The sequence below is a fragment of the Pteropus alecto genome, unplaced genomic scaffold (assembly GCF_000325575.1).
Source record: "Pteropus alecto unplaced genomic scaffold, ASM32557v1 scaffold7, whole genome shotgun sequence".
Taxonomy (NCBI): Eukaryota; Metazoa; Chordata; class Mammalia; order Chiroptera; family Pteropodidae; genus Pteropus; species Pteropus alecto.
In genome coordinates, this window is record NW_006494614.1 from 37,341,271 (window position 1) to 37,365,188 (window position 23,918).

The following is a 23,918-nucleotide window of genomic DNA, read 5'->3' on the forward strand; positions in this document are numbered from 1 at the left end:
TCATAGAGAGAAGCGCTCATACAGCTACACAGATCCAATGCTTAGCAACTCTGGGTGCCACCCACTCCTAATGCTGGTTGACATCAGAGTGTAGGCTACATAAAGGCCACTACTAAACAAGCCTCAGTATAGTAAAGACAACAGAAACTTGTGAAATTGGTCAGAGAAAAATGTATCCTATGGCATCCTAATTATCTTTCATTTATTCAGGTAGTGCAATTATATGAGAACAGTAGGGCAAGAAAAAAAATAAGAGATGTAAGTAGTAGAAAAGAAGGAGACATCTTTATTGCATGTAACTAGATTGTATACATAGGAAAAAATTTATAGATAAGGTATTAGAATATAAATAAATTTATCAAGGTAGGTAGAATACGCAAAGATCATTTTTTTATTTCTACATAATAGCAATAAATAATTAGAAATTAATATTTTTAAAATAATATCAAAAATATTTTTAAAAAACAAATACTATGAATAAATCTATAAAAAAGGTGCAAGAAACCTATATAGAAAACCACAAAACATGTAGAGAATTTAAGGAATCATCGATCAAAAGACCAACATAGAAGGATTCTATGTTAATGAATTAGAAGACACAGTTTTGCAAAGATATTCATTCTATGTAAAATCAATGTAATTTCAACCAAAATTCAGCAGGTTTTTTTGTGGGTATCAATGGACAAACTGTACTTAGACTTATCACAGCACGAGGTGAGGATTCATAGTGCAGCTAAGCCAGGCCGAATTGGGCTCTAAACCTAGTTCTGCCTCTTCCCGTCTGTGTGATCTGGGATGAGCTACATAACCTAACTGAACCTCATTTTCCATGTCTATAAAATAGAGATAATATCTCCCTCATAAGGTTCATAATGAGCTTATTTAGATAATATCCTTTGCAGAGTTATCTGCTGCTCATATACCCTGTTTAATCATCTGTCTCCAATAAATTGTAAGCTCCTTGAAGACAAGACTGAGTTTCATTCACAATTATAAGCCCACTGTAGATGCTCAACAAATAATTAATAAACATATTTGGAAACAGGAAATAGATGGCAGTTCAAGCAAATACTGGGCAAAGAGGAGTTCCTGATGAAGGTAAGAGGGGTTTCTCAGTAAGTGGGCAGAACGTGGTAAAGGACATCTGAGAGCAGACATTGGCGAAGGTCAAGGAGGACCTAGGAATCAGTCTCAAAGAGAAAGAATTGGAGCAAGGTGGAGACCCAGGCTTATGTAGACCTAAAATCAGAGAAGCCTATCAACACAGGGTGCAGGCTGGTTATTAGGGCTGGTGCAATATGGAAAGTAGGAAGTTTAGGAGAAAGGTAGAATGCTACAGCTGGGGTATATGGTGAAAAAAAAAACTTAATTAGCTATTGAATCATCTAGCTCCTACCAAATAAGATTTCTTATATTTCCTCTTGATTAAATTCAAAGTCAGCCCAAAAGCCTAAGGCAGGGCTGATCCTGAAGGTTAAGATCAACGACCTCAGCTGAGGAGAAATACTGAGATTCAAGTAGGTACATTACATATTGGAGACCCTTGCTATACACACTGATTAAAACATAAAATAATAAAAAAAAAATTCAGTTTAACAAAATCTTAATAGGGAGAACTTGTTATTTTTGAGACTGCTACTGAGCTCCCTTAGGTAATAGGATGGGATGGCAACGACAGGATGTAGGATGGTAAAGACGGGGGTTCAAAAGAAAAGGAAGTTCTCTTCCTTGAAGTATTCTGAGACCTCAGCAGAAGAAGCTAATGGAGAAGGAGAGGAAGCAAAGCGGGGCTGGCTCCATAGGGAGTGAGTAGCCACCCGATTCCTAGAGTCCAGAGGGGCTGGGTAACTGGCACTTGACTAAGGGGTTTAGGATCAGGGTGCATCAGCCAAATTACAGGTAAGCAGTGACAATCCATCGCTAGGGGATGACCAATGGAACCAGGCTCTAACCAGGGCAAGGGACAGCCTCAAAGGATGAAGCTGTCCAGAGAGGACATCAGGGTTCTGGCTCTGTAAGGTTGATCTCAGAACAGGGCACTAGTCACAGCATGACAGATGTTCATTAAACCTGACCCTACCAATATAGAAGATAAAGGAAACATCAACAGACTGAATACACCCCGGATTCAGCACACCTAAACCAGATTGATGGCCACAAATCCCATTTCCTAATCCTGGGTGTACGTGAAACTCTGAGCATGCTTTCTGAAATGATTGGAATTAGCTTAGAAGTGGGCAGAACTGAGCTGATAAGACTTTATTATCACAGCAACGGAGTCTTAGAAGTAAGGGTTACAACACAGATACTCTGCAGAGAGCACAGGTCAGAGGTGTCTCCACTGACTGCAGCAGTAGCTTAACTAGGAAACCTGGAGCCTATAACGTAAGCCACTGCTCCAAGAACTACAGAGAAATATTTGCTTACATTTAAAGCACTTTGATTTCATTTTGGACCTTGAGAGTCAAGATTAGAGAGGAAGGAAACCAAAAGATGTCTGTTCTTATGGATCCCAGGTACATGGTCTGGCCCAGTTCCCAACTCTGGCTTCCCCATGGGAATATGGTTGCACATAAAAAGGCTCATGAGAAAGAGAAATGGCCAAAGCATCCCTCTGCAATTCTTCCTTGTGAGCCTCTGACAACAGTAGGTCAGTGAATTGAAGATTCAGAAATGCAGCCAAACTTTCTTCTTAGAAAAATTTCACCAACATTCCCTCAGTCTACCATGCAGAACATTATTCAGACTATCAATTACTTCAACTTACTCAGAGCAAAGAAAAGTCTTGGAATATCAATAAAATTCGTAGACAATTAATAGTGTCATTGGTCACATGCTGAAAAACAGACTCTGAGACAGAGTTTGCTAGCACCAAATTTATTGGGGGACACCCTTGAGGGACTGAGAGAAGCAGCAGAGGGCAGAGGGAGGGTCGAACTGTGATGCAGTCACAACAGAAGCCTCGGCTGATCCCATAGGAAACTCTGGAGCTAAGATGGTCCTTCGGAAATGTTCTAAGTTTGGGAAAGGGAGCTGAGACTTTATATGCATCATCACTCAGCCCCGTAAATGCGAGCTCACTCTGGTATGACCTGGTGAGAGGCAGCTTCCTTTAGTCCTTGGAGGACAATTCTTGGAGATGAACTTGACTATTAGCCATCAGCCAGCAACACTCCTGGCAGTTGGAAGAGTGAGTATCTCATTCCTGAAAGAAGAATCTCAGCAGTGTGTCACAGCATCCACTACAAATGACTACTTCAAGATGGTTGCCTTGAGGATATAAATAGGGTGACCCATTTTTACAGCAAACTCTTTGTAGTATGCATAGCATCATATTTGTCTATATCCCTGTATGTTCACATGATTTTTCCTGACACTTGTCTGTGCCCTAATGTCCTCTTTTTCCAAAGACACCAGTCATATTGAATTAGGGTCTACTCTTATAACCTCATTTTAACTTAATTACCTCTAAAAAGGCCCTGTCTCAGGTCACAGACTGAGGTACTGGGGATTAGAACTTCAACATGTAAATTTTTAGGGGACATAACTTACCCCATAACAGGATGTGAGGAAGGCTCATGCTTTTATTACCATTTTACAGATAGAGAAACTGAGATAGGGATGTTGAATGGTTCGATGTACAGCTCATGTCACATATCCTAATGGTTTATCTTCTTAATTGTAATGCAAATGTAAGGACATCTGTTCTTATAGAACCCTTTGCACACTCTTACTCATTTTAACATGCAGAGGGCCCTTATCACTAACCTTCCATGAAGCTTGTTTTGGATTGTGAAATTAAGTGATGAGGTCATTTAAGAATAGACTATGTCTTCTTTATAACTATTACTCAGAAAATTACTGTTATCTCATATAGAGTTCTTTGTTCTCTTGCACCAAGTTCCAGATCTCGTTTTCATTTTTATTGCCGAAGCAGATCCCTTGCTCTGAAATCCTGTCCCCTGTCCTATCCTATGACCAGGCCAATCCACTAGAAAGATACCTGAAGTCCTTCTCTAACTCCTGCTCTTGAGCCCAATGAAAGTCCTAATGCATAAGTCTTTGATTCCACCCCTCTAATTCACACCATCATTCTACTTGCTGCACAGAGCCAAAAGCACCTTCAAAGAAAAAGTAATGTGCACACACTTCCATCCCCAGACAAATTGAGGAAAGGGGAAACAGAACTAACATTTCTCAAGCATCTACCATGTGTTAGACACTGTCAGGTGTTTTCATAGACATCATCTCCTTTACTCTCCACAATATTATAAGGTGTGGTTTATATTATCCTTTTATGGATGAGCAAAGTAGGAGATGCCTAGGGACTAAACAATTTGCCCAAGTCACCCATTAGAATGTGGAAAGGACAGAATTGAAACACATCTGGCTGTCTCCAAAACCTATTTCTTTCCACTGGCCCACACTGCTTGCGCTTGAGTGCCAAGCCTCACAGAGCCAAGCCTCAATCCACACTTATCCTGTTCGAAAATCTCTAGACTCAGAGGCTGAGATATTCACACTCTTCACTCCCTGACTTGCATAGCACATTTATGTGTCTAAACAAAAATTCTAAACGCCTTCTGTAACTTGATCATTTTCTATTTAATGAATTTCAACATTTTTCAGTTTATCAGCGAAAATCTTTCTTTTGTTGGCTCATCATACCCTGCACTGAAGGCTCTTAAATCTTAGCAGGCCTCCTCCCAGAGGAAGTTGTAAGAAAGGGGCAAGATATGACTTTCATTTTCTGGTTGCATCTTTTAGTGGTTACCTCTAATTTGCTGTTTCCCAAAGATCCTCTATCTCTCTGGAAAACAATTCTCCACTCCCTGTTAAGTCTTGAAGATCTGGTTGGGAAACCAAACACCAAGTAGTAGCCACCCTACTTCAGTTTGTAATGCAAACTTTCAGCCACACCTCTTAATGGAATGAATGGGATGTGGGGGAAGGAGGGGGTTGGGAAGAGATGATAAACTATCACTTGGCTACATAATGCATTAAAAGAATGGATTTCTCAGTGGGGATACAACCACCGAGTCATTGAGTTGTGTCCAAGATAAGAATTACCAGGACAGAAAAATTCCCAGGAGAAAATTTATCTTTAAGCTGAGTAGCTAAGGTCTAAGATATTCCTGCCTAAGGTTCATGCCTACATGCTGGCATGTTATATCCTTAATCTTCTTTATCCCATAAATTCTGTAATTTTTAGTGCCAATTTTGCATGGCAAAGTGATTTTCAGAAAGGTGTTATGCCCTGTTATTGCAGAACTCACTAAATTCAACACCATGTTCCCCTTAACATGCACTAAAAAGATGAAGAGCTTAGGAAAATTCCGAAAAGAAAGGAACTCAAATGCTAATAGCATAAGGAAATTATTAATTTGGCCTTGTTACAGTACCAAATAAATCTACCAAACTAAAGGCAATTATTTGGCTTGGAATTACATGATGCTGTAGAGTTTCTAGATCTTGACTTGAGAGAAATAAAATTTGTTTTTATAGTAGCAAGAGTCAGGAAGGAAATGCGAGTCAATAAATTAATGCTCAGGAAATATAATCTTGAGGTTAGATTCATGTTTATTACTATGAACATTGTACTTTAATTTTATGAGAAGAGCATAATTTCCAATTGACTGGAAAATTTCATCATTTGAATAATTATTATTTGGTTTGAAACCAATCCTTGTGTTGTTTCTAAACTACCAGTACTAAAGGTTTTGAAAGCAGCCCTGCAAAGAAGGACACACTTGTTTGTGAGTTTTGTGAAAAGGGGTGACTGAATGGCTTTTTATGACTTCCGGTTAGATCAGATTGCTCTACCCACAACCATACGGCCATCTTCAGCCCTACTGACTAGCTTGCTGTTTAAAATCAAATTTGTGAAAGAAATTTTACTAAGCATCTCTGAAAGATAATAGTGCTGTTCGTCAAATATTTCCAGGTTCTCACCTTAGAACTATGTGGTAAGATTGTATTTCTGGGCCTCTTGTGGATCTGGTCAATGAGTTGAGGTGGAACGATAACAGGGGTGATACCCCAGAATGTTGTGGTACCAGTGGGGATGTCGATCTTGAATGAGTAAATTGTGAAAGGCTAGTGTTTTCATTTTTATTTCTAAAATACAACCAGAATCTTTTTTACATAGTGATTTAAACACACACACATACACATAAATAAAAATAATACCTACAAGAATATTTTTCCTGTTTCACAAATGAGGAACTTAATGTCCTAGGAGCTAAATTAATTTTACTCAAGGTCTAAAATAGACTAAAATAATAAACACATTAAAAAGTCCTCTTCTTTTTCTTCTGTTCCCTATCTTTAGGAAACCTACCATGACTTAACTGCCTCCAAAGTAAATTTGGCGTTTCTCCTGCCACCCCACTTTCCACTTTCACCCCCATCCCTGCCCCTAAAACTGGATCTGACCCCTTTCCCTCAAAATGTCCACAATCTATGCAGAGTGATGGATGACTGAGCACACAGAGACACAGAGTGGACCTCAAGAGTGAAAGTAGACCAAGTCCAGCAGGGCCTCATTAGGCCCAGGCTTGTCGAGCAGTCATAAAATAGCTTGCAGGTTGTCTTAATCTTGCCAAGGTTGACCAAGAAGCCTGGCCCTTGCAGGTCAGGGGTAGGTCAAAGGGTCAGTAGATTCACTTCCTTAAAGCCTAGTCACCAAATGTTATCCTCGACTTTTTCCTTCTCAGCAAACAGTTCCACACTGGGAGCTTAGGTGTTACTCCCAGCAAGAAGAAAAAGTCTTCCAAGGAAGCAAAACTGTCCCCTCTCATTCCAGCCCACTTTTCAGCCTTCTTCTCCTGGAGCTCAGCTCTCAATCCAGGGCACCAAACATCCATGAGAAACGGGAAAGCCTAGGCAAGATGCTTGAAACAAGAAATAATGGCTGGCGTTTATTAACTTGAACGAGACATTGTTCTAAGAATATTAGCTCATTGAATCCTAAAACCATCCAGGAGGTATGTACTATTATTAGCCCCATTTTAGAGATGAGGCAATTGAGAAACAGAGGCATTAAGCAACTTCCCCAAGATTACACAGTAGGAAGACTATTCTCCCAGTTTTATTGATCTGTGTGCCCTATGCCTTCTCCATGCTGCTCCCTCAACACCTAGTGCTCAGTGCCTGCTCTCCCTCCTCCCTTATCTAACCGTGGTCTCTAAAATGATTCAGCAGCTCTGAATTTACAACTTTACAGAGGAAACACTGTCGCTACTCTCAGAGTATTTGTGCAATCAGTCTCATTTTTCACTGTGGAATGAAGAGTTCTATATCCTTTTGGGGGAATTTCAGGCATATATGGAAGAGATTTTAGAGGAACAGAACAGGTGACCCTGAAATCATACTGGATGAAACTGGTTCTGTTTGGAACATAGTAAAGGCCTGAATATAAACAACAGAGGGTGCTGCGCAGCCGTGGTCTCATGATCAGAATGCCGACCCCTTTCCACCCCCGGCCTCAGTGGGATGGGGTCCCGAAATTAGAATCTACACCTGAATCAAACAGCTTGATTTTCATACCTCAACAGGCCTTTCACGACCACAGGACCTCCAGACAGGACCTTCAAGACCTTATTTCTAAGATCTATCTGATCAAAAGGTCACTGGAATACAAGGAGCTGCCACCCATACTCAGAGGTCTCGATTCTCTGCAAATTCAATTCTGACCTCCCTCCCGCTTTCTCGCTACCGGAATTCTACCTACCTCCTAAGACTCTATCATCAGTCTTCTGTTGAAGGTCTGAAATACTGCCTTTTCCCTGTGGTTTAGTCCAGCCCTGGATTGTGACTCTATCTTGCTCTTACCATAAATTCCATGTCACTGAGCTGTAGTTCTGACCTACCCCCTGTAGGAGAGCTGCGATCTCAGCTAAAAAAATCTCCCTCGTGCTTCCAGTTCTCCATTCTGGACTTGGGAAGATCACCCAGTGTGAATTTCCTATCCCTGTCTTCTAACCCTTCTCAGCCCCCCACCCCCACCCCACCCCGCCATCATAGTCTGCCGTGGTGCCAATTGTTCCTAGATCCTTCTGATACCACATGCATCCAAATGTGAGAAGCACAGCCCCAACTACTGAGAAAATTCAATAGGCCTAGGGCCACAGGAGGAGAATATGGTGAAAGAATGCAATCCTCAGTTCACTCTCCACTTCACAGGTTCAAAAATAGAAGTGGAAAGTTGAAGACTGTGTGGATTTCTTTGGGGAGAGTTGTTAGTGCATTTACATCTCCTTCCTATGCTTCCTCCTTACATGAGTCCAAGCCTTATGCACCTCCCAGTTCTGGTAAGTAGTGGTGTCTGATCTTAGTTTCTACTGGCTTTCTCCAGCTTCTACTACAACCAACCGGGTATGCCTATTAGCTGTGCATAAGACCTCAACTCTGCTTCTCTTCTCTAAAATGGCTGGATGTATGATCCCCAGAAGGAAGGGCTTCCTCCAGCTAAGACAGTCTAATAAACTTCCTAACAGCTCAAACTGGGACTTTGATGGAAAGGTCACCTTTAACAAATCATCTGAACCACCTCTCAGTTAGTAACCAATCAAGTAATGTTATAGAGATATTCCACTGTGGTGCAACTCTACAGGCTAGAAAATGGGTAGAGGTTGGGACTGTTAACCTTTGAAGACATCCGAAAGAATGAGATTTAAAAAGCCTGAGGAATTTCATCTTCCCTGAATCATTTATTAATATTGGTCATATGTCATTTTCTGTTAATTAAACTTCTTTGTACATAACTTTGTGGTAGATTTTAGCATGAAGTAAGACATGCCTATTCTGAATTCCAAATATTACCGATACACTGGGAAAGGAGGCTAGTTCAGAAAATAGTGTCACTCATGGCTCTAATTACCTGGAGAGTTTGTGGACATGCACACAAATGTAAATACATTAACTCTACTATAATTCTCTATAAGTACCAGTTATAACAGAAAACTAGAAAAATATGCCATTGTCATTATTTGCAGCATTTTGTCTTTTGTATGTTATGATCCATCATCAGAAATTAGCTGAAATTTTTTATTCATACATATTCTTTACTTTCATTAATAATAATGATGATAATAAAAATGAAAATTGAAAGTCATTTAACCGACAGAGTAAGAGGGAGAAAGGAAACATTAGAAAATGTTTTACTTCTCAAATTTTCCATGTTCTTGGTTATTCACAAATAAGAAAAGAGAAGTGTGGATCCTTTGCAGAGCTGCTCTAGGCCTTGGCCAAAGGGCTGTCAGCATAGTTGTGTTACAAGATTGATTGTTTATGTCAGCTGTTGTAATTAATCTCCTTTCCTGACACCTAACGCATTTATAGATACAGCCCAGGGCTCCTAATGGTCATCATTATTAATGAAAAAGTTAAACCAAAAATGAAAAGTGCCTTGACACTTTAGGAAAAACAAGCCCTTAACCCTGACTCCCAGAAAGAAATTAGAACAAAGTAAAAAGAAAGAAAGGAAAGGAAAGGGAAGGGAAGGGAAGGGAAGGAAAGAGGGAGGGAAGGAGGAAGGAAGGAAAGGAAGGAAGGAAGGAAGGAAGGAAGGAAGGAAGGAAGGAAGGAAAGAAAGAGAAAGAAAAGTGTGCTTACGATTCAGTCATGTAAGCTGCGATGACTTAGATTTTAAAGAAGTTGTGCATATTTTCATTTATGTACTGGGCAATAAAGAAATTTCCAATCTCTGAAAGATATGTCCACCTGTTCCATTCCCACCTTACTTCAGCATCACAGAGTAGACAATAGCATGCTCATAAGGGGCACTGAGCAGTTTGTCACAACTTGCAAGTGAAGCTTCTCCTTAAGTTTTTAATACTCACATCTCATCCTCAGCGATTCATTAATTTAGATCCATTGGTTGGGCTTAGTGATGCATTCTCGATGAAAAAAAAAATTACAAAGAGTAATGGCATTGACAAAAATGCACATATATTTATGTATATGCTTGCCTAGAGATAAACACGTAAAAATGAAGACATGAAGAGAAGTACCTAAATTGACACAACTGCACAGAATTAAATTATCATATTTCACTGAATCTAACATTGCAAGCTACATCATTATTTTTATGTTCCATCAAGAAAGAAAAAGAAAAAAATGCAAATTAAACGATGGCATGCCATTGATTGTAAGATAAATTCCAATTTCAGACATGTTAAAAGGTGAAGAAAATGCCTGCCATAGAATTGGTGAACTATGTTAAAAATCACACTGAATACTAGCTAAGTATTAGTGCTGACTCTTAATATGTCCAGAAAGCTTTTTAGTTGTTTTTAAGAGAGTAGTTCTTATTGAGAAACTGTTGGTTGAGTAAATGACTTCTTTCTAATTAATATAGCAATAATAGCAATTATAGTCAATATCTTAAAAGACAACTTGGACAAAGGTCATCTTCGAGATTTATAAATACACAGATACTTCAAGTCAAGGAAGTGTGGTTTACTGAAAGAGCCCTGAGCAAGAAGAATGCTAATTCTCATGATTAGCTGGGTCACTTTGGGCGAATCTTAAGTACTCTGGGCCTTGGTTTCCTTACCTGTGAAATGAGCAGGGTAGACTAGAATTTCATTTCTAACTCGTCCCTCATTTCTGTGCACTAACATTTTATGAATCTATCATTCTGGGTCCTTGTTCTATCTCAGTGGTCCAAATGTCAAGTTGAAATATGTCCAAAATAGAAAATTCTCTCGAGGGGTATATTCTGCTCACCTTAAGCTTTAGCAGGATACTCTAATATTTGTTGAATGAGAAATGAATGAATGAAAGTATGTCCTAATGATTTTCTTTGCTAACAAATCCTAAATACTAAACTATGATATTTGTCTCTTCATGACTGCTAAGGACACTGACCCTCCAGTATTGAAATTGAAAGGGAGAGGCTCACCTCTGCTACTTTTGATCGCCCCTTCAGTGAAGACATCTTCATCTTTAAAGCATCTCTTATCTAAAGAAGCAATGACAGTGAAGAAATGACAACATCCTCAATCCCCAGACTCATGTCTTGAAATTTGGAGACCAATAACCCTGGCAGAAGCAGTATCATATGTCTTAGAACAGTGTTTGACAAATAATGAGATTTAGAAAAAAATTGAGATGTGGTTATAACGAGATCTACGATTAAGATTAAAATTGTGGTTATGGTTTCAATTCTTTTCAGCAGCTATACTCACATACAGTCTCCTGTTGACTTAATGAAGCACAGGAAATGTGAGAGTATAGTTCTTCCCTTTCCCCCTCACAGCCGATGCCCTGTCATCCCTACAAACTCAACACCCCAGGCATGCTCCTTCATTAAACCTGCTTCATCCTTCCACTTCCCTCTGCCATACAGAAATCATTTACAGTGAGCTAAACAAATTCAAATTACCTTAGGATCCATAATGGTTCCAAACAGCAATATGAAGAATCCCTGTGGCAAAATTCAACAGAAGTATGAGGGACAGTTTTGCAGACAATATTATGTTACTATTATGTTTATAATATAATATATTCTATTATATTAGTATATTACATTAATATATTATATTATATTAATACCATTATATTAATGTTATATTAATAATACCACTATTATATTGACACCACTCATATTAATACCATTATTATATTGATATCACTCTTCTAGATACCTTCTAGGACCATTATCAGACATTAGAAATGTCACTTTCTACTGATTTAGATAAAAATGCATTGATATGTATTTTCTTTGAGTGTATCTCAAAGAAAGAGGATCACCTTCCTGCTCATGCATAACAGTTATTGATATTTTTTGAATAGCTACAGATGTAGGACTGGGTTTTCAACCTTATTAAATCTGTTTACTTTCTTCCTAAATATTAAGGTAGCTGTTCTTCCTTATGATGACAGTAATACTGTGACATGGACTCTTGTAACACAAAGTCACAATCATGGAAGATATCTTGAGAAAATGAGTCTTGTATTCTAGTCTACTTTAAGCTGTAGTTAAAAGTCAAGAAATAGGCAGCCAGATTCTCTATGCTGGTGGAGGAAGTTTCTGCATAAAAGAAAGAGAAAAGTATGTAGACCTGTAAAGCCAGAGTCTGTTCATATTTAAATTATTCGGTCACCTATAAAGTCACAATAAGTGGAAGTCAATCTTTTTAAATGACAGGAGTTGAGGTCTAAGAAAAATCTGGATCCTGCCATAAGAGTGGAGGGAAACCTGGATTTCTACAGATAGTTTCATGGTGAAGAAACACTAATCAGAAGACTGAAATTTTTAAATGTGAGTCACAATGTTTTAGTGTTTTAGTGTTTTTCTTTCTATTATGAAAAGAGAGGGCTGGCTCCATAGTGCAGTGGTTAGCACATCTGCTCTACACTTAGAAGGTCCTGGGTTCGCACCCCAGGTAGAGCCATGGACCATGCCACAAGTGCGCCAGGCCCTGGATGTGCAGGCCCCGGATGCTCAGGCTCGGGATGCGCAGGCCCCAGATGCACTCTGCGAGCACGTGTGAGGGGACGCCCCGCCTTCAGAGATCAAGTTCTTGAGGGGAAAACGGCAACATCCATAGGTCAGGGGTGGAAGTGGCGGGGTGGGGTGGGGGGCAATTAAAGAAGGGGGGAAAAAAGAAAAGAGAAAAAAATGATCTAAAAAAAGAAACAAAATTTTCTGAGGTATTAAATTCCAAAGTAAAAATAAGATGCGATCATTAGTCATCAGAGTAACTGGTGGAAATCTCTTCAAGAGTTGGAGAAATTTATGTTAAGTCCAAGAGCTTTTGATTTAGAAAAAAAAAGTCAAAAGTTTCTCTTTAAAACAATGAAAGGCAAAGAGTGAAATAAATGTTCTCCATAATTATTAAAGAATTATGAATAAGATATATAATTCATCTGAGTTGGCTTTTCTTTAAAGTCTGCTTTATGTTTTGTATCAAATTTTTAAATAAAGTAGTAACGACATGTTAATAGGAATACTTTGCTGCTTTATTATGCAGTTATTATAGTTATTTTATTTCAACCCTAGTTGAATTTTTTTTCCCACAAAGAAGCAGATAATAAATATTTTAGGCTTGGTAGGCTAAAGTCTTTGTTACAACTACCTCAGCTTTGTTACTGTAGCTCAAATAGCCACAGGCAAAATGTAAATGAATGAGTATGGCTGTATTCCAATAAAACTGTTTACAAAAATAGACAACAGGCTACAGTTTGCCAATCTCTGATTAAAACCATAATTAAGAGTATTAACTTGCCAAATTTTCTATTACCCACAGGTATGAAAAAGCAGTGTAGCTAATGACAGTTTTCCAAATGTGCAAGCTTAGTAGCCAAGATGGAACAAAAGAGCTCTTAGAGGGATAGTCGTGCCAACCAAATATGCTAAGGAAGAAAAGACAATAGAGAGCATTTTAGATCCATCTCTTTATCTTACAGATGAGAAGGTGGAGGTCCAAAGAAAAGTGACTTTCCCAGGATCCGATAACATGAAGCAAGATCCATTTCTATGAATAACAACCTACATTTTTACCATAAGAAATAGCAGGGAAGAGGCATGAGAACTCCTGACTGGTTAATACCCAAAGAGAATGTCAAAGTCATCTTTTCACACCATGGAAAATGACTCATTTCCCTGAATTCTCAAACTACTTGAGAAAGGATCAAAACCGTGCTTGTTTCGAGGCATGACATGTGAATTTATCCTCGCACATTACTGACCAAAGATTTGTCCTCTGTAAGTGAAGGTCAACTTCTGACATTGAAACTTTAGGAGAGGTGAAGATAGAGGGAGGGGAAAAAATGGCGTAAATGACAGAGACTCCGTTCAACCCCCTGGCAACCAAATCAATGTTGCGACAGAAACAAAGAGCAAACAGCAAGGAAAACTAGCTTGGGAGCTAGATGAACAAGCCATACAACTAGGGAGAAATCTAAGAAATCACCCTGCAATGGCAGAAGATAGGATGGGGAGAGGCCACGAGGCGGCCTGGTCCCAAGCGGCTCAGTGAGACAGAGGCTGCGGCAACGGCAGACTCCTCTTAAAGGGGCCGCGACCGTGAGCGGTCTTCTGTGGTGACAGACCTGCTCGCTCTGAGCATCAGTGCTGGTTTGGCTGTGCAGGAACTTATAGGATGACACTGACTTGTCAGAGCGAGGGCCCCGGTGAAGCTCTCTCCCCAGTAGAAGTGCTGATGGTATCCACTGTTCCTCTGTTGAGCCCTCCCCTCACCAGTGCACAGACTCAGTGCTGCCATAGCAGAGGTGTCATCAAACTGGATAACAGTGGTCACTCTGCCCAGAGGATTCCCTGAAACTCTGCTTCCTCCAACTCATGGCCCCCACCCAAGCCACATGCAGGTGTACTCTCCGTGAGTCAGGTGCTGCTTGCTGAGCAGCACCAAGACTCACATTGGTGGCAGCTGGCCTCAGATTCTGGTGTGGCCTTTTGAGGCAACTATAAGCACAGCATCTGTGGATTGCTTGCTGAATCTTAACAGGTGGCCCCGGAGGGGCATGGGCTTGAGCTAAATTTGGCCTGCAGCTAAACTCCTCTCGGGACTGTGCCACTGGACACTTACTACACAAAGCCTTACTAATAAGTTGGGAGACTTAGAAGCTTTGCTTAGTACATAGAAAGAGACGCAGAAAGGTAGCCAAAATAAGAAGACAAGAAGCAGAAACCATATGAGAAAACAGAACAAAGATCCAGAATTAATGGAGTCAAGCAACCTAACAGACGCAGCATTCAAAACACTGGTTATAAAAATGCTCAATGAACTTATGGGAAGTGTAGATGAATTCAGTGAGAACTTCAACAGATAGGTAAAAAACATAAAAATGGAAATGGAAATTATAAAAGAGAACCAGTCAAAAATGAAGAAAACATTATCTAGCATGAGAAGAATATTAAATGGAATAAACAACGTGAATAAAGAAAAGGATCAAATAACCTGTATAGAGGATGGGAAAGCCAAGGACACTCAATCAGAATGGCAAGAAAAGAGAAGCCAAGACTCTAATAATAATTTAAAGAGCCTATGGGACACTATTAAAGGTAAAAATATCCATATCATCGGAGTACCTGAGAGAAAACAAGATGTTGAACAGCTAATTGAAGAAATAATGATGGAAACCTTCCCTCACCTGGTGAAGGAAATGGACATAAAACCCCAAGATGCTCAGAGAGTCCCAAAAACCAGGAACCCAAAGAGGCCCATGCCAAGACACATCATAATTAAAGTGCCAAAGGTTAAATACAAAGAAAGAATCTTAATAGCAGCAAGAGAAAAGCAGATAGTTACCCACAAGGGAGCACCCATAAGACTGGCAGCTGATTTCTAAAAGAAACTATGCAGGACAGAAGGGCTTGGCACAAAATATTCAATGTGATGAAAATCCAGGATCTGCAACCAAGAATACTTTACCCAGCAAAGCTATCATTTATAGTTGAAGAGCAGATAAAGAGCTTCCCAGATAAAAATAAGCTAAGGGAATTTATCATCGCCAAGCCAGTATTACAGGAAATGTTGGAGGGACTGTTTTGAGAAGAAAAAAACATTTATTAGAAACAGGAATAAAGAATGGTAACAACTACATTCCTATCAACAAGCACCTCAAGTGGAAAAGAATTAAGTGCTCCAGCCAAAAGATAGAGTGGCTGAATGGATAAGAAAACAAGATCCCTATATATGCTGCCTACGAGAGACTCCCTTCAGATTAAAAGACACACACAGACTAAAAGGAAAGGGATGGAAAGAGATTTTGCCTTTATGGACCTAGAGGGTATTGCATTGAATGAAATGGGTCAGATAGAGAAAAATAAATATCGCATGATTTCACGTGCATGTGGAATCTAAAAAAATAAAATCAACAACAACAACAAAAGTGGAGATAAACTCATAGATACAGAGCATATTTTATGGGATACTAGATGGGAGGGGGTTGTGGGGGAAAGAGAGCAAAGGGATGGCGATGTTCAGGTGGATGGTTGCAGAGTAGACATGGGAATGTAGAGTATAGCATGGGGATGTTGGGATGAATAAGTGGGGGGAAAAGGGGGCTAGATTGGTGGGGTGAGCGCTTTGCGAGTTGTATGAATCTCTGATCAATATGCTGTACAGCTGAGGCTGGTGTGTTGTATGCCAACTATAATTGAAAAAAAAACTCAATGAATTGTACGATGTAAATGCAGGCAACTAGTTGTCTATTATATTTCGATAAAGATGGGGGGAAAAATAAACTTAAGGAGAGATACAGGTGGATCAGTGAGGAGAGAAGGGAGGAAATTCCCACCCAACTAGTCTGATCAGCTAAATCTAATTTGATAATCAATAGGGTGAGAGATGCCACATCTAAATGTCTCTAAGATATGGAGGGAAATGGAAGAAACATGTTATGTTCTGTATTTTAAAATCATAGCCATCTTTGGTTGTATAACCAGAATAACAAATTAAAAAATAATATTTTATAAATAAAATATTAATTAATAACTAATTAATAAAATAAGTCTCAGTCTTGGAACTTACCTGGAAAGCATTGAGCAGGGCAAAGATTATGTGGAATATCAAGGAAGTGCTTTCTATGAGGGTGGCTATTCCAAAACCCCAGGTCAGTCCCAGCAGTGGGGTGAGGATGGCAACATTTTTGCTGATCCTCATAATTATGGCCACATCTTGAGACTTGGAACTGCCGATAGAGGGCCTCTGAGTGTTGACAGCAACAACCAAAACCACAAGAAGATTCACAGCCACAATGACCAAGGCTGGAATGGCAAATGCTAAAAGGGCCTTGGTATTGTCCCAGTTAAGCCAACAGGCATCACGTCTCATGTAGCCTTTCTCTGGTATTGTGATAGCAAGTGTGGTGACAGCAATGACCAATGGGCACCCATAGCCAATGGCGAAGCCAATGGCCATCATGCGGGACTTCATCATCCTACGAAAAACGACCAATATTCCATAAATGATGAGCAGGGCTTTGAAGAGCATCCAAAAAAACAGAGAAAGGTAGAAAAAGTGGCTAAAAAATGTCATTGCGACACACCACTTGTGGTCCTGGGCCTTTTTGCTAAAATTAGAGGCTAAGATGAACCACACATTAGCAATCAGGAGCGAAACAGCTATGTTCACGATGCACACATGACGCATGTATGATATCTCTGTCACCACGACCCGGGACCATACCGTGGCTTCAATGAGCAGGCAAAGAATTAAGCTAAGGATGGAGATGCTGAGTCCAATGCAGGTGATGTAATCCAGGATTTTGTCGTCTATAGATGTGGGGGACATTAGAATGGAAAAAGACATAACCACATTGGTGTAATTACACCGGCATTTCACTTTGTTCGTGATATCTAACGTTTTACATGCATTTTCGTCCCACCTCCTTTTCCTGGAGTGCCAGCCAACACACTGAGCCCTGGCATTCCGGGATTTATTGATCTTCTCAAACGTGAGTAGGATTTTCTGTAATCTTTCTGGTAATATCACCGAAAGGACCAGACCATTTACCGGCCTGGGAAGACTTTCATTTTGCAAGTTGGCTTCTTTCAGAACAGCCCCCAAAGTGGGAAAAGCTATGCTGATGGCTTGGGACGCATTTGGTGGCAGCTTCCACAGCTCATGCCTAGGAATTTCTATCATCCCTAAGATACCCTCTGATGTGTTGTTAATGTTCCTGGGGAATCTGAAACTTCTCTCTGAGGTGTTGTGGTTAATGTGAAACGCTTTCGTCTGAATAAAGAGTTCATCCACAATGTTCTCGGATTCATTGCGGATATGGAGTTGCCTAGCGAACAAATTCACTGACTGCAGCAAATCCGAGCTGGCGTTCTTGTCAGGAATGAAAGCCCAATTTGCAATGGCTGCTGTGTCGAGGATGTGGTTGGCCATTTCACTATAGCTCTGCAGTGGAGAAAAGCGGATATTATACTAAGGATTCACACATGATTGTACAAAGTCAATTTCTAAAATCTGAAATTTCTGTCATATTATCTGATTTTACTTGACATATTTCTCTTCAAATTCACTCTTTAGTAGAATCTCATATTTATAAGCCTAGAGCAAGGACAGGAAAGTAAAAGAATGCCAAAAATAAAATAAATTAAAAAATAAAATAAAATGTAACACAGATAAAGTTTATCTGCTTTATTAGGAAAGCATCTCCAAACTGCAGTGTGTATAACCCAAGTTTCCCATGAGATATTAATGATTGTTTAATAGAGTAGATTAGGGATAGATTCTATGGTAACCTAAGTTTGAGAAATACTGATATCATATCTCTAAATCCCCCACATATAAAGAGTGCCAAAGTTCATTAACACATTAAAAGCGCTAAAAAAATCCCGCAGTAAGGAAACCTGCGTAATTTTAACTCAGAGTCCTTACCTCTGCTGTACTATGGAACTCTCTACTAACAACGAAAACTCTGTTAATATTTCTCAGAACATCTATATTCTACAGAATGAAATTTTGGAAACACTAAAGTAGACACAGTCTTGTTCACACCATTACTAAGTGGTATTTTCTTGAAAATATTAAGTCCGTACAAAAATATGTATAAAAAATGTTCTAACTTCTTGATAACTTCCATAAACTAGAATATAATGCCTGAAATGAAATGCCTGTTATTGTTGTTATGGTGTCTGTGGCGGTTGTAGCTTTTACCCTGAAAAGTACATTTGAAACTGTTAAAGTGCAAGATTTTGAAAAAAAGCAGGGGGGGCGGGGGGCATTTTTTAATGACATTAACAAAGAGTACCTACCTTCATTTTCTCTTGAGTAACATTATCAGACAAATCTGTAGAAATATTTTTTAATAACTCCACTATAAATGCAATATTTCCAGATGTGGCTTCTGAGGATTTCACAACATCAATTATGCAGGCATAGTCCAGGGGGCAGTTCTTGCGGATTCCTTGAGCTACACTCTCGACGGACTCTGGAGCTCGAAAGTCAAGAATGTGCAGAGGGATAGATGGTGCCGCGATGGAAAGGCGTGTTGCAGTATTTAAGTCCTGTTTTTGTAAAAAAAAAAAAAAAAGAAAAGAAAAAAAAAGTTGCTTCATTCAACATGTATCAGACTAAAGGAGTTAAAGGCACAACTAACCCACATGGGGCAAACACATAGAGAAACAAATGGTCCTAAAAAATGGTTTAGATGCTGAGAAGTATGGAGAGGCAGAGGTAGGGTCACAAACTGGCAGGAGAGTCTATCAAAAACCCACAGAGATAAAGATAGTGACTTTTCCTGTTGGAATTTGCTTTAAGGAGAGTGATTTTTAACTCAAGTATTATAACAAGACAATTATCTCCAGAGATGTGGAGAAATTCTAGAATCGAAATTTGTCTAATTATTTTAATTTTTTTAAGGAGGAACCACATGGAATTTCAGTGGGGTGAGGGACATTAGAGGTTGACAGGTCTCACACAGAACACAAAGGAACTGTAATTTCAAAAAGTTAAGAGTTAATTAACTAGGAGAAATTATGTGCTTATTTCCTTACTTTTACTTGAGTTGCCCAAAATACAACTTTGTATAAATCAAAGCAATACTTTAATTCACTTTCAAATGCCTCCAGTGTTGCAAGGAACTCTACCTATACTAAAGACAGAGACTCCATGGCAATCCCTTTACAAAGCCACTCTTAAATTTTTAGGAGATTCATGTGCTTCTATAGGATTGGAGAGAAGGTAGATGAAAATGATGGTTAAGTGAAAGGAGATAATATAGGATATTTTAATTTTAACTGAGATTTGTTGTATTTATTGGATTTCTATTGTCTCTGGGTCACACATTTCTTCTTTTTTTTGGTAAACTGATTGAAATATTAGAAAAAGATATCAAAATGAATTTGATTCTAAACACATTTAGTTGATTAAATGATTATCACGAGTCATGCAAATCTATCTTCAGAGCCAAAACTTTAACCTCTAAGTATTTACCATTGTGTAAATGAGTTTCGGATCTCTTTTTGAGAAAAGATTCTGAGAGGAAGGATTAGAGAGGGGTGGGGAAGGAGGAGAGTACCTGAGAGTTTAGGTAAGGAAGGAAAAAGAAAAGACAAAATGAACCCCCTCTGTAGATTTTTCTAAGTCCAGATCTGAGACTCATTGTCATGCTAAACAGAACACATTAAAAATGCCTCTATCACCTCCTATAACAAGGGATTGGCTCTTGTAGCCAGTCATATGCAAATGCCATCACCTTAAAGAGTACTTCCACAGAAAGGCTTGTACATGTTTCAGTTGATTTTTGCCACTTGTTTTGATTACATGTAAATCCTATTTCTCCATGATAATGGGGAGCACAGGGTTGGCTGCATTTGGAAGAAGTGACGCAGGGTTCATTGCATTTCTCTGAAAAGGAAAAGAGAAAGAGAAAGAAGCCTAATTAGCATTCTCACACTCTGACTGGGGCATCTAACTCATTCTGGGATTTGGCATTGCTTCCAGAGAAGGTGACTTCGATCTGGGTCCTCAGCAACAAGTAAGACCTGCCAGGTAGATGGTGAAGCTGATGTCTAGGTAGAGTGAACAGCATGTGGAAAGGAGAGATCACAGGTCACGCAGAAAGGCTAGTTCAGAGCGTCTGACGGGAGAGTCGCAAGAGATGAGAGGCAGTAAAGCGGTGATCCAATCATGAAGGACCTTGAATGCTGTGCTAACATGGGGTTTACTAGAAAACATGACTGCATTTGTTTTTGAAAAATAACAATAGCATAGAGCAGGAATTTGTAAACTTTTCTGTAAAGAACCAGATATATATAAAATAAAATACAGGAAGCTCATTTAAATGTTAATTTTATTTCCAGATACAGTCGATTCTCATTACTTGCAGTAGTTATTTTCTATGAAGTCACCACCACAAACACTGAATTAGCAAATACTGAACCATCGCTCCTAGGGGAAATACAGGGTTAGGTTCCTGGGAGCTTCTGAGTACATTTTCTTCAACAGATCACTATCAATATATGTTTGTTTTATGTGTGTTTCTATTTAAAGACACCTTATCTGATATCTATTGTTGATTTATTAACATTAAACTAACAGCCAATAGCGCTATAACTCATGACAGCATATAAAGAAACTTAACACATGTACTTTCTCCATAAGTCCATCACAGCTTTGTTAGGATCACTAGACAGCACTTGAGCACTAGACTTGGGGTCCATGTTAAACAGTAAAATCACCAACAAAAAGCACAGAAAAGCAAAACGCGTGGCACTGCATAGGCCATGAAAAGAACACTTGTGTATCATAGGAGAGAAGGCAGAGTACCATCTCATTCAACCTCTGGTGGGAATGTGCACTTGGACTGACTCGTTTTTTATTGTTTTGTGCGTGTCTGTGAATGATTGAGAAAGCACTGTGAGTATTGATTTGGGGGTTACAAATACATTTCAATGAGTAAGAGAATTTGCAAATGTAGAATCCACAAATAATGAAGATTGACTGAAGATGTTCAGATAAACAACGAATAATGTTTTAGGGTATGTATGGCCACACATTACTATTCATTGTTTTTCTGAAATTTAAATTTCACCAGATTTTTTTTTTTTTTTTGGCCAAATATGACAACATTAGACTCAGAGTAAATGTTTTCAGCACTGTGGGTCACACAGTCTCAGCCACAACTACTCAACTCTTCTTTTGTACATGAAAACTGTAAAAGACAATATGTAAATGAATGGATGTGGCTGAGTTCCAATAAAACTTTATTTACAAAAACTGGTGGCAGGCCAGATTTTGCTATGGGTAACATAGATTGACTTGAGGCAGGAAGCCCCAGAATGAAGCTGTTAGAAGTAAATGATGCTAAGAGCTATTAAGGTGTTGAAATTGATAAGATGTGGTGACCACTTGTCTATGAGTCAAGGCATGCACCCATGTTTACGACTTGGACAGCTCTGTGGATGAATCCATTCACAGAGAAAGGAAACAAGTGAGTTTGCACCTTTGTTTGCCATGTACCCAGTGTATCAATTTGGCAAGTTATTTAAGTTGAGTGCTTCTCAATTTCTTCATCCATATAATTTGTAGATGAAGTCATAGTGTTTTTACAAATATTGAATGAGACAGCATCTTGTGCATCACTTAGATTATAAATGCTCAATAAATGTTACATCCCTTTCTCTCTTTTTTTTTTCTCAATCCCATATCTATGTAAAGATTTATCTGCCACCACGTATATACTTGTGCATGACTGTGCAGAATCCAGTTATTCCTACTATTTAGGTGAGAATCACGTGATTTCAGTATCTTGCTACTAATGATTACTTCCAAAGTTTTCTCTCACTTGTCAAGAGTGACCAGTCTCACCAACATGATACCTGACATCACTTCAGCAGACCTCCTAGCACCAAAGCATTACATACATTTAAGCCACCCGAAAATGTCTTTGAAGGAGGAATAAATGAATCTCGTCTTCTTTCCCCTTCTGCCTCTTGTTTGCCCATTAGTTCAAAATTTCCTTTTGGTGTTTTAAAATGAACACTTTTCTACTATTCTAGAACTCACGTGAATATTTGCCAACTTGCTTTGACTATGCCATGGATAGTGAATTCTAAGGAAATCTATCAATGCTGGTAAACATTGAGAACTTATCAGAGATTACTATTCTATTTGAAAGTCTGTGGTCTGGAGACATGCTTGCCATACTAATGTCCTTCCTTTATTCTGCCCAGTCTCCAAATGGAAGAAGACTGTTCTATAGCCACATACCTTGTATCCTTCCAGTCTTGGGTTTCTCTTCAGAACGTTGAAGTTTATCTTCATCCTGTAAAACATAAATTCCCAAAGGTCCTCTTTACTGTGGGACTCTCCTCTCTCATCTCAATTTAGAGGCTCGATGTAGGTGTGAAGAGAAAAATGTGTTCAGGACTAGGAAGAAAATGCAGGAGGTCCATGTGCTGACATTGCAGGATCTTGCTGAAGGAAATATGGATGTGAGCATGGACGGAGAATACACTACCCTCCAATGAGGGTTGGAAACTTGATGGTGGTCACTTGGGCTCTGAAGGTCAGGTTAGAGGATTGGGTACATCTTTTGGAAAGTTTAAGTATCCAGAGAAAACATAGAGATGACGATTATAGCACTAAGCTGTTCCTTGCCCGTACTAACTATAACTATAAAATGGAACTAATATGGCCTACCAGATACTGTATAACCTAATAAGGGAAGGAATGAGCAGATACTCGAAATAAGCTTTAGGATGCAATAAGATTAAAGACTGTAAAGATTATCTAAAAGAAAAAATTATATCCTTTATATTATAGATAAGGAAATTAAGACTCAGAGAAGCAAAGCAACTTGTACAACTAACGAGAATCAAAATTAAGGTCTGAATCTAAATTGCTCGACTGCCAGTAGAGTCATGTGCTGCATAATGACATTTCATTCAACAATGGACTACATATACAACAGTGATATACCATATAGCCTAGATGCGTAGTGGGCTATACCATCTAGGTTTGTGTACGTGCACTCTATGACATTTGCACAATGACAAACTCACCTAACAATGCCTTTTTCAGAATGTATCCCAGTCATTAAGTGGATCATGACTGTACCTCCTCCTCTGGACAACTGCCTGTCTACATTGTCTGTGGCTTGCAACATGATTTTTATACTATATTATTACACCAATTTGCACCTTGCGACTTTATTGATGTAAGTCCCAAACACCTCTCAACTCTTCTTTGTTCCTATCTTTAGAAAACTACTATCAGAAAGAGTAAAATTGCAGTCATTTGAAAAGCTCTTTAAAATGACATCTCATTTATCATAAATCTAACCATCTAAGAGAACTACTGGTTTTCTCATGGGGCCACATAAGGTTGGATCAAACTTACTTTTATGTGGATCTTGGATCTATAGTGAGAACATTCTGTGGCCAGAAATAACATTAAACAGCAAATCATGGTTGCCTGGAACTTCAT

At 39.0% G+C, this 23,918-nt stretch overlaps 1 protein-coding gene across 1 annotated transcript; it reads right to left on the minus strand.

Annotated features, from left to right (window-relative positions):
* Positions 1 to 9,851: 9,851 nt before the first annotated feature.
* On the minus strand, positions 9,852 to 23,918 carry ADGRF4 (adhesion G protein-coupled receptor F4). Its single transcript, XM_006926470.1, has 8 exons — positions 23,832 to 23,918; positions 22,701 to 22,755; positions 20,185 to 20,336; positions 18,743 to 18,994; positions 16,506 to 17,882; positions 11,390 to 11,431; positions 10,907 to 10,966; positions 9,852 to 9,899 (listed from the first exon to the last, which is right to left on the minus strand). Exons 1-8 carry the CDS (start codon positions 23,916 to 23,918, stop codon positions 9,852 to 9,854), a joined length of 2,073 nt encoding a protein of 690 aa, XP_006926532.1.